At 55.1% G+C, this 13,933-nt stretch overlaps 1 protein-coding gene across 1 annotated transcript; it reads left to right on the plus strand.

The window, feature by feature from the left end:
* Window positions 1–51: 51 nt before the first annotated feature.
* On the plus strand, window positions 52–13,428 carry LOC113940537 (IgGFc-binding protein-like; the record flags this gene model as incomplete). The annotated part of the gene is made up of 13 exons (XM_027631692.1): window positions 52–525; window positions 895–1,465; window positions 2,089–2,666; window positions 2,889–3,456; window positions 3,662–3,855; window positions 4,530–4,671; window positions 5,277–5,608; window positions 6,485–7,058; window positions 8,006–8,604; window positions 8,930–9,497; window positions 10,983–11,578; window positions 12,351–12,794; window positions 13,195–13,428. Coding segments are annotated over 13 exons (5,874 nt in total), but the record flags the coding sequence as incomplete, so codon positions are not given.
* Window positions 13,429–13,933: the final 505 nt, after the last annotated feature.

Raw genomic sequence — 13,933 nt, forward strand, 5'->3', positions numbered from 1 at the left:
TCCAGCTGTGCTGCCAGCACCACCTGCGTGGACTCCTGTGTGTGCCATGAGGGCCTTGTCCTGGATGCCAACATCTGCATCCCCCCCTCCGACTGTGGTTGCGTCTTCAGGGGTCTCTTCCATGGCCTAGGAGAGGAGTTCTGGGGTGATCCCACCTGCACACAGCGCTGCGTGTGCGATGCAGAGCAGCGGCAGGCAGTGTGCCGGAATTCCAGCTGCGGTGCAGAGGAGGAGTGTCGGGTGCAGGAGGGAATCCAGGATTGTTATCCCAAAGTTTTTGGGGTCTGCAGCGCTGTTGGAGCCACCCACTATGAAACCTTTGACAGCAGGAGGTTCATCTTCCAGGGGACATGTGTCTACCTGTTTGTTGGGTTGTGTGAAGACAACCCAAATTTGGTGGGGTTCCAGGTGTTGGTGCAGAACGGCCGCCAGGGCGACGGGCACCTGTTGGCCATTACCGTGGTGACAGTCAAAGTCTACAACAAAACCATTGGCATCAGCAGGGAACAGCCTGGGAAAATCATGGTGAGCTCAGGAAATGGTCCTTTATCCTTCCACCACCTCCTCTCAAACCTCCTCACCCATTAATTAATGATTAAATCTGAAGTGGAATTAAATCAATGTCATTTGGGTGCTCCAGCTGTTGAAAACACAGTTGGAATTTGCTGTGAGACCCCAGATTTGATCCATTTTTATGGTTTTCCCCCCAGATACTTGAGTGGTTGGTCAACCTCCCACTGGGACTTGAACCGCCTCATACTCTTAAATCCAAAACTTAATTCCATCTAATATTTAATTAAACCAATGCCATTTGGGTGCTGTGGCTGTTGAAAATAAGTTGGGATTTCCCCATCAGACCCCCAGTTTGGTCCATTTTTATGGTTTTTCCCCCAGATTGATGAGCGGTTGGTCAACCTCCCGTATCTCCATGGTGACAAGCAGATTGTTGTCTATCGCCACGGGCAGGACGCAGTGGTAGAGACCAACTTTGGCCTTGTTGTTACCTATGACTGGCACGGCCATGTCACTGCGACAGTGCCCGGCGCCTTCGCCAACGCCCTGTGCGGGCTCTGTGGCAACTTCAACGGCGTTGCCAGTGACGACATGAGGATGAGCAACAGCAACATGGCATCAGACCCGGATGCCTTTGGGAGCAGCTGGAAGGTCGCCGATATCCTGGGATGCACTGAGAGATCGATGGTGGAATGTTCCAGTGCCGCCACGGCGCCACGGCTGCAACAGGAGGTGTCCAGGATGGGGTGTGAGATTATGTTGGAAAAGGATGGACCCTTTGGAGCATGTCATGGCCACGTGGACTCCCAGCTGTACTTCCAGAGCTGCATCCGGGACTCCTGCCTCTTCCCAGAGCAGGAAGATGGGATGTGTCCGATCATTGCCAGCTATGCCAGTGCGTGCCGGGCTGCCGGCGTGTCCATTGGGAGGTGGAGGATGGATAATTTCTGCTGTAAGTTGGGATGATTGGAGGAGTTTTCCTTCAGCAGGACCCTCAATTCCACTCCAAATCCATGTAGGAACAACCCAGAGGTGGGAAACCAGTAGGAATCTCAGCCAAAGTCTTCGTCCCATAATCCCTGTTTCCACCCAAAGTAAACCCTTTGCAAGGAAGAAGTTGTTTTATCTGGGATCATTTTCCCCCTAGAGTTCCAATTTCTTGGTACTGGATAAAAATTGGATGATTTAGAGGGAAAACCACCAAAATTGCACCAAAAATAGCAGAACTGGGGCAAAGGGGTCCAGCCTGGAGGTCATGTGAGGATCCCATTTCTTGAGGGAATGTCCCAGTTTTCTCCATGAAAATGGAGAAAATTATGTGATTTAGGGGCAAAAATTCCTATTTAAGTGCATTGGGATGTTCCTTATGGATGATCATTGGATCATCAGTGGGTAGGCACTGCGTTATCATTGGATGATGTCCCTCATCATGTCCACAAGGACGAAAACAAAGATTGGGCTAAAAATTCTGTGTTTGGTGATGTTCATCACCGGACACACTTGAACTCTGGGAAACCTCCAGGGTTTGGCTTGGGAATTTCCTGGTTCTTCACAGATCCTGTTATTTCCCAGCAGATATTCCCTGCCCTCCTAACAGCTCCTACAAGCTCTGCTCTAACACCTGCCAGCACAGCTGCGGTGCCAGCTCTGCCACATGCCGAGGGCAGTGCCGCGAGGGCTGCGCATGCCATGATGGCTTCATGCTCAGCGGGGACGAGTGTGTGCCCACAGCTCACTGCGGCTGCACCCACCACGGCATGTACTACAAGGAGGATGAGACCTTCTACCCCACAGAGGATGAGGAGTGCCGGTGCCTCTCCAGCAGTGCTGTGGAATGCCAAAATATTTCCTGTCCTGATGGCAGCCCTGGGAAGGTCGTTGATGGCATCTTCCAGTGTCCCCCGCCAGCATCTGGCACCTGCGTGGCCATGGGAAACAGTGCCTATATCACCTTCGACGGGGTGGCCTTCAATGTCACCGGGTCCTGCTCCTATATCCTCAGCCAGACCTGCGCGGGTGACGTGACATCGTTTGTGGCCACAATTCAGAAGGAGGCCCATAGGAAGGGGAAGGTTTCCGGGATCCAGGCGTTGTCTGTGGAAGTCTATGGGGTCAACTTGACCTTAACCCAAGGAAAAGGGGGAGATGTCATGGTAAGGTGGCACTTCATGAGCCAGATCTCATGGATTCCCCCCAAAATTGTGTTTCATTGATGGAGGGGACACCTCACCCTATCTCCAAGCCCAATCCATATTCATCCCAACTTTTCTTTTCAAGCAAGACCCATAAATGCATCAAAACATTGGTTGGAAGGTGTTTTCCCCACATTTCTGATCCCACCTCCTCACTGGAGGACTCTTCCTTCCCTTTCCCAGGTGAATTCAATCTCTCACCACCTCCCAGCCATCCTGGGCGAGGGGCAAATCCAGGTGTATCCCCATGGGACAGGGGTCCTGCTCCGCACTGACTTCGGCCTCGTCGTCCACTACGACCTCACCCAGCACGTGACACTCACGGTCCCCCAGACCTACCTGGGCCAGCTGTGTGGCCTTTGTGGCAACTACAACGGGCAACGTGACGATGATTTCCACCTCTCCAACGGCCAACTGGCTCCGGATGCAACAGCCTTTGGATCCGCATGGAAAACCAAGGATAGGCCTTGTGAAGATGCCTGTCCTGACGAGGAGTGTTCCACCTGCTCCAAGGAGAAGGTGCTGGTCCTCCAAAAACCCAACTACTGCGGCCTCCTCACGGCCCCTGAGGGGCCCTTTGGCTCCTGCCACAGCGTCGTTGACCCCACCCCATATTCCCAATCCTGCGTCCATAACCTCTGTGTGACTGGAGGGGATACAGGTGCCCTGTGCCGGAGCATCCAGAGCTACGTCAGCATGTGCCAGGATGCTGGAGTTGCTGTGGGGGATTGGAGGACGCCATCCTTCTGCCGTGAGTTTGGGGGGAAATGTCCCTGGTTTGGGGTTGGGGAGATCCCCTGGTGAGAGCCCACCTGGAGCGCTGGGAGTTGGGGGGGATGTCTCTTCTTTGGGGTTGGGTGACAGTGGTGACACTCAGGATGTGGGATGATGGTGACGGGCTGAGCTTTAGGGTCCCTTCCAACCCAACTCAGTCCATGATTCCATGAAAATTCCAGCCCTCCCCTGCCCGGCCAACAGCACCTACTCCCTGTGCACCAACACCTGCGCCAACACCTGCGCCGGGAGGGCCACCATGTGTCCCCAAACCTGTGCTGAGGGCTGCCAGTGCCACCAGGGCTCCCTGTCAGACGGGCAGGGCTGCATTCCCGAGGAGCAGTGCGGGTGCTTTGAGGATGGACGATACTACAAGGTAGTTTTTCCAGGGTATTTTCCCTTTTCTCCCTATTTTTAGGCATTTACATCCTTTCCCCCTGCATTTTTCCCTATTTCTATACATTTGCATCCTTTTCCCTGCACTTTTTTCCTTCTTTTCTCTATTTTTCTCTTTCACCTCTATTTTTCCTGCATTTTTTTCCTTTTGTTCATATCTTTCTGCATTTACCTCTCTTTCCATGGCATTTCCCTTTTGTTCCCTAGTTTTACGGATTTACAGTTTGCATTACTTCCTCCCTTTTTTCCCTATTTTTATGCATTTACATCTTTATTCCCTGCATTTTTCCCTTTTCCCTATTTTCTTGTCTATTTCCCAGCATTTCCCTCCCCACATTTTTGTCTTTTTTTCTCTATTTTTAGGAAGTTTTTTCCCCTGTATTTTTCCCTATTTTATGCATTGGCATCTCTTTTCATGCATTTTCTCTGCATTTTTCCATATTTTTATGTACTTGTCTTTTTTCCCCTGCATTTTCCCCCTTTCCCTTATTTTTCTATTTTCCCAGTATTTCCCTCCCATTTTTGCCTTTTCTGCCCTGCTTTTCAATCATTTTATTCCCGATTTCTCTGCCTTTATGTCCTTCTTTCCTGCGTTTTTCCTTTTTATCCCCTAATTTCATGAATTTCCCTTCCTTCCTTCCTCCCTCCCTACAGCCCCATGAGGTGGTTTTCCAGGATCGCTGCCAGCGCCGGTGCTCCTGTATCCCAGGCCAGGGCCTCACCTGCCACGACCACTCCTGCACTGAGGATGAATCCTGTGAAATTCGGGAGGGGGTCTTGGGATGTATCAACAAAAGTGAGGGAAAATGGGGGAAAAGGGGATTTTGATTTAGTGGGGAAAATCCTGCAGGAAGGGGAGGCAGAGGGAACAGATCCCATCCCTGGCACTGAGGGTCAGGAATGGGGAGGTTCTTCCCATGGCTTCTCCCATCCCATGACTTTTCCCATCCCATTGTTCCTCCCCTGGTTTCTCTCATCCCATGGTTTTTCCCATGGTCTTTCCCATGGTTTTTCCCATCCCATGGTTTTTCTCATTTTGATTCTCATGTTTTTTCCCCACAATCTTTCCAATGGTTTTCCCATCCTGTGGTGCCTTCCATGGTCTTTCCCATGTTTTTTCCCATCCCACGTTTTTTCTCATTCTTCTTCCCATGTTTTTTCCCCAGCTCTTTGCCGTCCCATGGTTCCTTCCATAATTTCTCCCATGATTTTTCCCATTCCACGATTTTTCCCATCCTGTGGTTCCTCCCATGGTTTCTCCCATGATTTTTCCCATCCCATTGTTTTTCCTATCCCATAGTTCCTTCCATGACTTCCCCCAAGTATTTTCCCATCATTTCCCCAAACTGTGGCTTCTCCCAACGCTCATCCCACATTCCCCCTCTCTCCCTCCCTTCCCAGACCCCTGCAAGTCCCTGAGGTGCCGCCCCAAGGAGCGGTGCCGGCCCCGTGGCTCTGAATCCCGCTGTGTCCCAGCGCTGGTGGCCACGTGCTGGGCATGGGGGGATCCCCACTTCCGTACCTTCGATGGGCTAGAATTCGACTTCCAAGGAACCTGCACCTACACCATGGCCGAATCCCATGGGAATGACCCCAGGCTGGAGCCCTTTAGGGTGGAGGCCAGGAATGACATCCGGGGCGGGATCAGATCCGTGTCCTATGTCTCCGTCGTTAACATCGACGTCTATGGACAACGCGTGTCCTTCCACCACAACGAGGACGGGAAAGTCCGGGTGAGCTGGGGGGAAAGAGGAGAAATCTGAGATTTTTTTCCCAACTTTTTGCTTTATCCAGCACTCCCCAACATCCTCCTTCATCTGGCCAATGGTTCACACAGCACCAGTGTCGTTTTGGGATAAATCAGTCAGACTGGGAGGTGGATTGTTGAAATTTTGGGATGTTTTGGGGATAAAATGTTGGGAATAGAGTACTTGGATATGTCAGGAACAGAATAATGGTATGTGCCAGGAATAAGATGTTGGGATAAATTGGGAATATGGTGTTTGGGTATGTTGGGAATAAAATATTGGGATGTGTCAGGAATAAAATGTCGGGATACAGTGGGAATAAAATGTTGGGAATAGAATATTTGGATATGTCAGGAACAGAATGTTGGGATAGGCTGGGAATAAGATTTTGGGATTTATTGGGAATAAAATGTTGGGATATGCCTGGAATAAAATGCTGGGGTATGTCTGGAATAAAACATTAGGATATGCCAGGAATAAGATGTTGGGATGAGCTGGGAATAAAATGTTGGGCTGCATTGGGAATAAGATGTTGGGATAAATTGGGAATAAAATGTTGGTGTATCTAGGGAATAAAATAGTAGGATATTTCAGGAATAAGATGTTGGGATGCACCAGGAATAAAATACGGGGGGTATTTTGGGATAAAATATTTGAACGTGGTAGGAATAGAATGTTGGGATAAAATATGGCAGGAATAAAATATTGGGATATGTGATGTGTAAAACATTGGGGTATGATGGGATTTAATGTTGGGAACATGCTGTGAAAAAGAATTGGGATATGTGGGAAATAGAATATCGGGAATGAAATGCTGATGTGTGTTGAATCCAACCCTGGGATACCTGGGAATGCTGGCAGGTGAACGGGGAGCTGGCCCTGCTCCCAGTGTTCCTGGTGGATGGGAGGCTCCGTGTCCATCCCAGCGGGCTCCGCGTCACCCTGGACACGGATTTTGGGCTCCGTGTCTCCTACGACTGGAACTGGCATCTCTTCATCAACCTCCCCAGCAGCTTCTTCGGCCACGTCCGTGGCCTCTGTGGGAACTTCAACCTGCAGCCCCTGGACGACATCCCCGAGGCCGGTGACAACATCCCTGCCCTGGTGGCCTGGGCCAGGGGCTGGAGAAGCTCTGACCCCGACGCCCAGGATCCTCTTTGTTGGGATCACTGTGATGGGGAGTGCCCAGTGTGTGAGGAGAAGGAGCTTTGGGGTGGGAACAGCTACTGTGGGATCATCAAGAAGTCCTTCCAGGGGCCCTTCCGGGCATGTCATGCTGTGGTGAAGCCCCAGGAGTTCTTCGGCAGCTGCCTGGCCGAGCTGTGCCGGAGCCGCGGCGCGAGGCAGGTCCTGTGCCGGGTGCTGGAGACTTACGCGGACACGTGCCGGAGGAGCAGGGCGACCGTGGGTGACTGGAGGACACCAGCAGGATGCCGTAAGGGATGGGGGTGCTTTGCAGTCCAGCTCCTAAAACCTATCTGCTTTCATTCCAAATCCCCTGAGTCCCCCAATTCCATCCCCAATTCCCTTCATCCAACCTAAAATCCCCTTGGTTTCTCCCCAGATCCCTGGTTTTGCCCCAAAACTACTTAATTCCACCCAAAATCCCCCAAATATCACCAAAATTCCCTGAATTCTACCTAAAATTCCCAAAGACCCCTCTAAGACCCTCCCTGACCCCCTCTAGACCCCCAGAGGCCCCAGGCCCCCCAGAGCCCCCCCTTTCCATGGGGTCCATCCTCCCAGGCCTTGGGGGTCTGAGGGGCCACTTGGCGGGCACTTCAGGTCCTGGGGGGCATTTTTGGGGCACTTTTTGTGCAGTGAGATCCATCTCAGTGTGAACCCCTCAAATTCCTCTTCTGGAAGTTCTCCAGAACCTTCTCCTGGTGCTCCAGACTCTGCTCCTTGTGACCCAGACCCCGTCCTGTGTGTCCCAGACCCCTTCCCACGTGTCCCAGATGCTGTCCTGCCTGTTCCCACACCCTTTGCACATGTCCCAGACCCCATCTCACTTGTCCAAGACCCCATTCCCTGTTTCCCAGACCTCCTTGCATGTCCCAGCCCCCATCTTGCATGGCCCAGACCCTTCCTACATGTTCCAGACCCTGTCCTGCCTGTTCCCAGCCCCTATCCCTTGTATCCCAGACCCCTTCCCACATGTCCCAGACCCCTTCCCACATGTCCCAGCCCCCATCCCACACGTCCCAGCCCCCATCCCACACTTCCTAGACTTTCCTCCTCATGTTCCATACCCTTCTCCTGGTTTCCCAGACCCTTTCCCACCCCTCCCATCAGATGCTCTCCACTCTCTCCATCCCTCACCCCTCCCATCAGATGCTCTCCACTCTCTCCATCCCTCATCCCGGTTCTCTCCCTCCCCAGCCCTCCCTTGCCCTGAGAACAGCCACTATGAGCCGTGTGGCACCGCCTGCCCAGCCACCTGCTCCCTCCCGGATGCTCCCTCCTCGTGTGCCCTGCCGTGCGTGGAGTCCTGTGTGTGTGACCGCGGCCACGTGCTGAGCGCCGGGCACTGTGTCCCTGTGTCCCGCTGCGGCTGCACCCGCGCCGGACGCTATCACCGCCCCGGTGAGGAGTTCTGGGGGGACCCCTTGTGCCGCTCCTGGTGCCGCTGTGACCCAGAGCTGGGCATGGTTGTGTGTGAGGAGGCCAGGTGTAAGTCAGGTGAGGTGTGTGCCGTGGTGGAGGGCGTCAGGAAGTGCGTGGCCACCAACCGCTCCATCTGTGTGGCCACGGGGGACCCCCACTACACGACCTTTGATGGGCACCGCTACGACTTCATGGGCACCTGTGTGTACCTGCTGGCCGGGCTGTGCTCCCCTGACCCCACCCTCGTGCCCTTCAATGTCACCGTGGAGAACAACCACCGTGGGAACAACCGGGTGTCCTTCACCAAGGTGGTCACCTTGGAGGTGTTCAATGTGAGCCTCAGCCTCAGCCAGGAGCACCCCAAGAAGGTCAAGGTAGGGGAGAGGCAGGGGATGGGAGGGGGGTTCAGTCATTCCATGGGTTTTAGGAGGGGCTGAGGTCACTGTGTGGCATTTGGGGGAGGTTCAAGGTCTTTGCATGGTCTTTAGGTTGGTTTCAAGGTCATCACATGACACCTAGGTGGGGGTTCAAGGTCTTTTTAAGGTGTTTAGGTGGGTTTCAAGGTCATTGTATGGTGTTATGTTGGATTTCAAGGCCACTGTATGGTCTTCAGGTTCCCATGCCATCCAGGTTCCCTTCAAGCCCATCCCACACCCCCTGGATGGTCTCCAAGTCCATCCTTTGACCTCCTACCCACAGGTCGATGGCGTCCTGCTGGACCTGCCCTTCTCTCACCCCTCCCACGAGCTCCGGGTGTCCCTGCGGGGTGTCCACGGCTTCATCAGCACGGCCTTTGGCGTCACCGTCACCTTCGACTGGCACAGCTACGCCCGCGTGATCCTGCCCAGTACCTTTGCCGGCGCCGTCTGCGGCCTCTGCGGCAACGCCAACGGAGACCCCCACGACGACTTTGTCACCCACCAGGGCCACCCTGCCCACAATGAGACCCACTTTGGGGACAGCTGGAAGGTCTCTGAGGTCCCTGGGTGCTCCCCAGGGTGCACCGAGGGCTGCCAGGGGTGCAGCAACACCCAACGCCGCACCTACCGCGGGGACAAGCACTGTGGGGTCCTGGTGAAGAAACGGGGACCCTTGGCCATGTGCCACGAGGTCATTGACCCTGCCCCATTCCTGGAGGACTGTCTGTTTGACGCGTGTCTCTTCGACGGCCACCACGATGCCGTGTGCCAGGCCGTGGGCGCCTACGTCAGCGCGTGTCAGAGCCGCGGCGTGGCCTTGGGGCCCTGGCGCACACACGCATTCTGCAGTACGGGGCGCTGGGGCTACAGAGGGATTTGGGATGTCCATGGGGGCTTGGGGTGTCCACAGGGGGTTTTGGGGTGTCCATGGAGGTTTTGGGGTCTGCAGGAGAGTTTTGGATTGTCCATGACAGTTTTGGGGTCTGCATGGGGCTTTTGGGGTGTCCAAAAGGATTTTGGGGTATCCACAGGGGTTTTGGGGTGTGAATGGGGTTTTTTCGGTGCCCATGGGGGTTTAGGGTCTGCATGGGGAGTTTTAGGTTGTCCATGAGGTTTTCAGGGTGTCCAGAATGGTTTTGGGCTGTGAATGGGGAGTTTCGGGATGTGAATGGCGGGGTTTTGGAGTGTGAATGGCAAGTTTTGGGTTGTCCATGGGGGTTTTGGAGTGTGAATATGGGTTTTGGGGTGTCTGTGGGGTTTTGGGCTGTGAATGGGAATTCTGTGTCTGCATGGTGGTTTTGGGGTGTCCATGGGGGTTTTATGATCTGCATGGGAGGGTTTTGGGTTGTCCATGGGGCTTTTGGGGTCTACATGGAGAGTCTTGGTTTGTCCATGGGAGGTTTTGGATCTGCTCTAGGGGGTTTGAGGTTTGGTTGGGGGGGTCTTGGGGTCTGCATGGGGAGATTTAGGGTGTCCATGGAGAGGGGTTGGGTTGTCCATGAGGGTTTTGGAGTGTCCACAGTGGTTTTAGTGTGTAAATGGGGAGGGTTTGGGTGTCTACAAGGGGTTTTGGGGTCTACATGGGGAATTTTGGGGTGTCCAGGGGAGGTCTTGGATCTGCACAAGGGGGTTTGAGGTTTGCATGGGAGGTTGTGCAGTTCAGGCAAGGGAGTTTTGGGGTGTACATGGGGGGTTTGGGGTTCACACATGGGATTTGGGGGTCTGCACAGGGAGACTTGGGTGTCCATGAGGGTTCTGGGGTGTCCATAGAGCTTTGGGGGGTCGCAGGGAAATTTTTGGGTCTCCATGGAGTTTTGGGTTAGGGTTAGGGTTGTAGGGTTTTTTTTGGGTGTCCATGAGGGTTTTGGGGTGTCCATGGGGGTTTGGGGCATCCCTGGGAGTTTGCAGATTGTTTTTTGGGTGTTTGTGAGGGTTTGCAGGGGGAGAGGGTGTGTCCATGGAGGTTTGTGGGTTTTTTGGGTGTCCATGGGAGTTTTGTGGTTCTCAAGGGATTTTTTGGGTGTCTATGAGGGCTTGGGGGTTTTGTAGAATTTTTTTGCGGTGTCCATAGGGGTTTGGGATTTTTTTGGGTGTCCATACGAATTTGGGGAGTCCATGAGGGTTTTAGGGTGTCTGTGGGGGTTTGGGTTTTTTTGGGTGTCCGTGAGGGTTTTGTGGTGTCCATAGGGGTTTGAAGGTTTACAGGGAATTTTCTGGGGTGTCCGTGGGGGTTTGGGTTTTGCGTGGGGTTTTTGGGGTGTCCATGTAGGGTTTGGGGTTTTTTTGCTTGTCCATATGTGTTTGTGCTCCTCACCCCTCTCCCCTCCCCGCAGGCCCTGTGTGCCCCCCGAACGAGCACTACGAGCTGTGTGGCCCCCCCTGCCCCCCGACCTGCCAGGACGAGTCCGGCCCGCCGTCCTGCCCCGAGCCCTCCCCGTGCTCCGAGGGCTGTTTCTGCGATCCCGGTTATTTCCGAAGCGGGGATTCCTGTGTTCCGCTATCCCAGTGCGGCTGCACTCTGGAGGGTCGTTATTACCCCCGGGGGGCGCAGTTCTACCCCTCCCCGTCCTGCACCCAGCGCTGCGTGTGCTCCAGGGGGGGGTACGTGGAGTGTGAGCCCACCCCGGGGTGCCCTCCGGGCCAGGAGTGCGGGGTGCGAGACGGGGTCCTGGGGTGCCACCCCCGCAGCGCCTGCGGGCACTGCCAGCTCCTGGGGAGGGGCACCTACAGCACCTTCGGGGGGCAACTGGGGGGCTTCGGGGGGTCCTGCACCCTCCTGCTGCTGGAGATGGACGCGGGGGACCCCGAGGAGGGGCCGCAGCCCCTCAGGGTGGCCCTGGAGCAGCACGAGGGGGAGGTGAGGAGGGTGACGGTGACGGCGCAGGGGATGACGGTGGCCATGGACAGGGGACAGCGCTGGGAGGTCACGGTGAGTGCGGGGCAGGGAAACCTGGGTTTGGGGGGGCAAGTCCCAGTTTAGGGTGGAAAACCTTGGGTTGGGGAAGAGAACCTTGGGTTGGGGGCGCAAACCCTGGAGTTGAGGGTGCAAGTCCTGGTTTGGGGGCAAAAACCCTGGTTTTGGGGTGAGAACACCAGTTTTTTGGGGAAAAAGAGGATGGAAATGGGGGCTTGGTGGGCCCAGCAGCAGGGAAAGGGCTGTTTTGAGGTAAAACCTCTGACTTTGGGGTGCAAGCCCTGGTTTGGGGTTTAAACCCCTTTTTTTTTTAATGTATAAACCCTGTTCTTTTTGGCATGCAAACCCTGTTTGAGGGAGATGCAAACCCTACTTTTGGGTTATAAACCCTTTTTGGCGGGGGGTACAAACCCTGTTTTTGGGATGAAAACCCTATTTTTGCGGTTATAAATCCTGTTTTTGAGGTACAAACCGTATTTCTTTGGGATTATAAACCCTGTCTTTTGGTGTATAAACCCTGGGTTTTGGGGTATAAACCGTATTCTTTGGCATTTTTAACCATGGGGTTTGGGGTAGAACCGCTATATTTTGGGGTATAAATCCTATTTTTGGGGGGTATAAACCCTGTTTGGGGGGATGCAAACCCTGTTTTGGGTGTGTAAACCCTATTTTTAGGGTTATAAACCCTGGTTTTTTGGGGTACAAACCCCAGTTGTGGGGCTGCAAACCCTATTTTTGGGGGGTTCCCCCCCTTTTAGGCTCCAACCCCCCCTTTGCCCCCTCCCAGGTGGACGGTGAGCGCCACATGCTCCCCCTGTGGCTTGGGGGGGGCTCCCTGGGGGTCACCCAGGTGGGGTCCCACCGGCTGCTCCACGTGCGGGGGGGGCCCAAAATCCTGTACGACGGTGATTCCTACGCGGTGCTGACACTGCCTCCCGCGCAACAACCCCCACGCGGGCTCTGCGGGGACCCCAAAATTTTGGGGACGCTCCCCCCGAACTGCACACACGCGGACCCTGCGGGGACGCCCTCGTGTCCCCCGGGGCGCTGCGCGGTGCTGGCGGACCCCGCGGGGCCCTTCGGGGGGTGTCACCGCGCAGTGCTCCCCCGGGCGCACCTGGACACGTGCGAGCTCCAGGTGTGCGCGGGGGGGGGTCGGAGGGGGCGATCCCTGCCCCGCATTCCAGGGATACGCGGCCGCGTGTCAGGCGGCGGGGGGGGAACTCCGAGAGTGGCGCGAGGAGACGGGATGTCGTGAGTACACGGGGATTTAGGAAATTTGGGGGGGTGGGGAGGAGGACGGGGTGGGAATTTTGGGGTTGGGAGTTTTGGGGCTAGGAGTTTTGAGGGTTGGGAATTTTTTTTGGGGGGGGGTAGCAGGAATTTTGCAGTTGTGAATTTGGGGCTGGGGATTTTTGGGATAGCAGGAGTTTGGGGATTGGGAATTTTGCTGTTAGGATTTTGGGGGTCGGGAATTTTGGGGGTGGGAATTTTGGCTTTGGGAATTTGGGGGGGGCAGGAATTTTGGGGCATGGGAATTTTGGAGGTTGGGGATTTGGGGGTCAGGGATCTGGGATAGCAGGAATTTTTGGGGTTGGGAATATGACCCCCATTGAGCCCCTTGGCCCCAGGTGCCCCTCGGTGACCCCTCTGTCTCGCCCCCAGCCCTGCTGTGCCCCCCCCGCTCCCAGTACCAGCTCTGTGCCCGCACCTGTGCCCGCACCTGCGCAGGTGTGTCGGCCCCGCCCCCCTGCAGCGGGCGGTGCTTCGAGGGCTGTCAGTGCTCTGAGGGGCTCCTATTCGACGGCGCCCGCTGCGTCCCCCCGGGGAACTGCGGCTGCTTCCACCAAGGGCGGTACTTCCAGGTGGGTGTGGCCCCAGTGCCTCCCAGTCCCGCCCAGTTCAGTCCCAGCCCTGGGTCTTCCCAGTTTTCCCAAGTTGATCCCACTCCCCGTCACTGCACCCCCCAGTGTCCCTTATATCTCCCGGTATGCTCTAGTTTCCCCCCAGACCCTTCCAGTCTCCCCCAGTTCCCTCCAGTGTGCCCGCTCAGTATCCCCAGTCTGTCCCAGTAATCCCCCCCAATCTCCTCCAGCCATCCCCAGTAGATCCCACTCCCCTCCGGTGTGCCCCCACTGTCCCCACTTCCCTCCCAGTACATCCCAGTTGCCTCACAGTGCATTCCAGTCCTTCCCCACTATCCGCCCTGGTGTTCCCAATCCTTCCCAGTTTTTCTCTGTCCCCCTCACCAATGGCTCCTAATTTATACCAGTACCACCCAGTATTTTTCCCAGCATCCCCCAGAATGTCCCAGAACCCCAGTGCCTCCCCCATCATTTCCAGTCTGCCCTAGAAAGTCCCAGTGTCCCC

Source organism: Corapipo altera, unplaced genomic scaffold (genome assembly GCF_003945725.1).
Source record: "Corapipo altera isolate COAL_440 unplaced genomic scaffold, ASM394572v1 130541, whole genome shotgun sequence".
Taxonomy (NCBI): Eukaryota; Metazoa; Chordata; class Aves; order Passeriformes; family Pipridae; genus Corapipo; species Corapipo altera.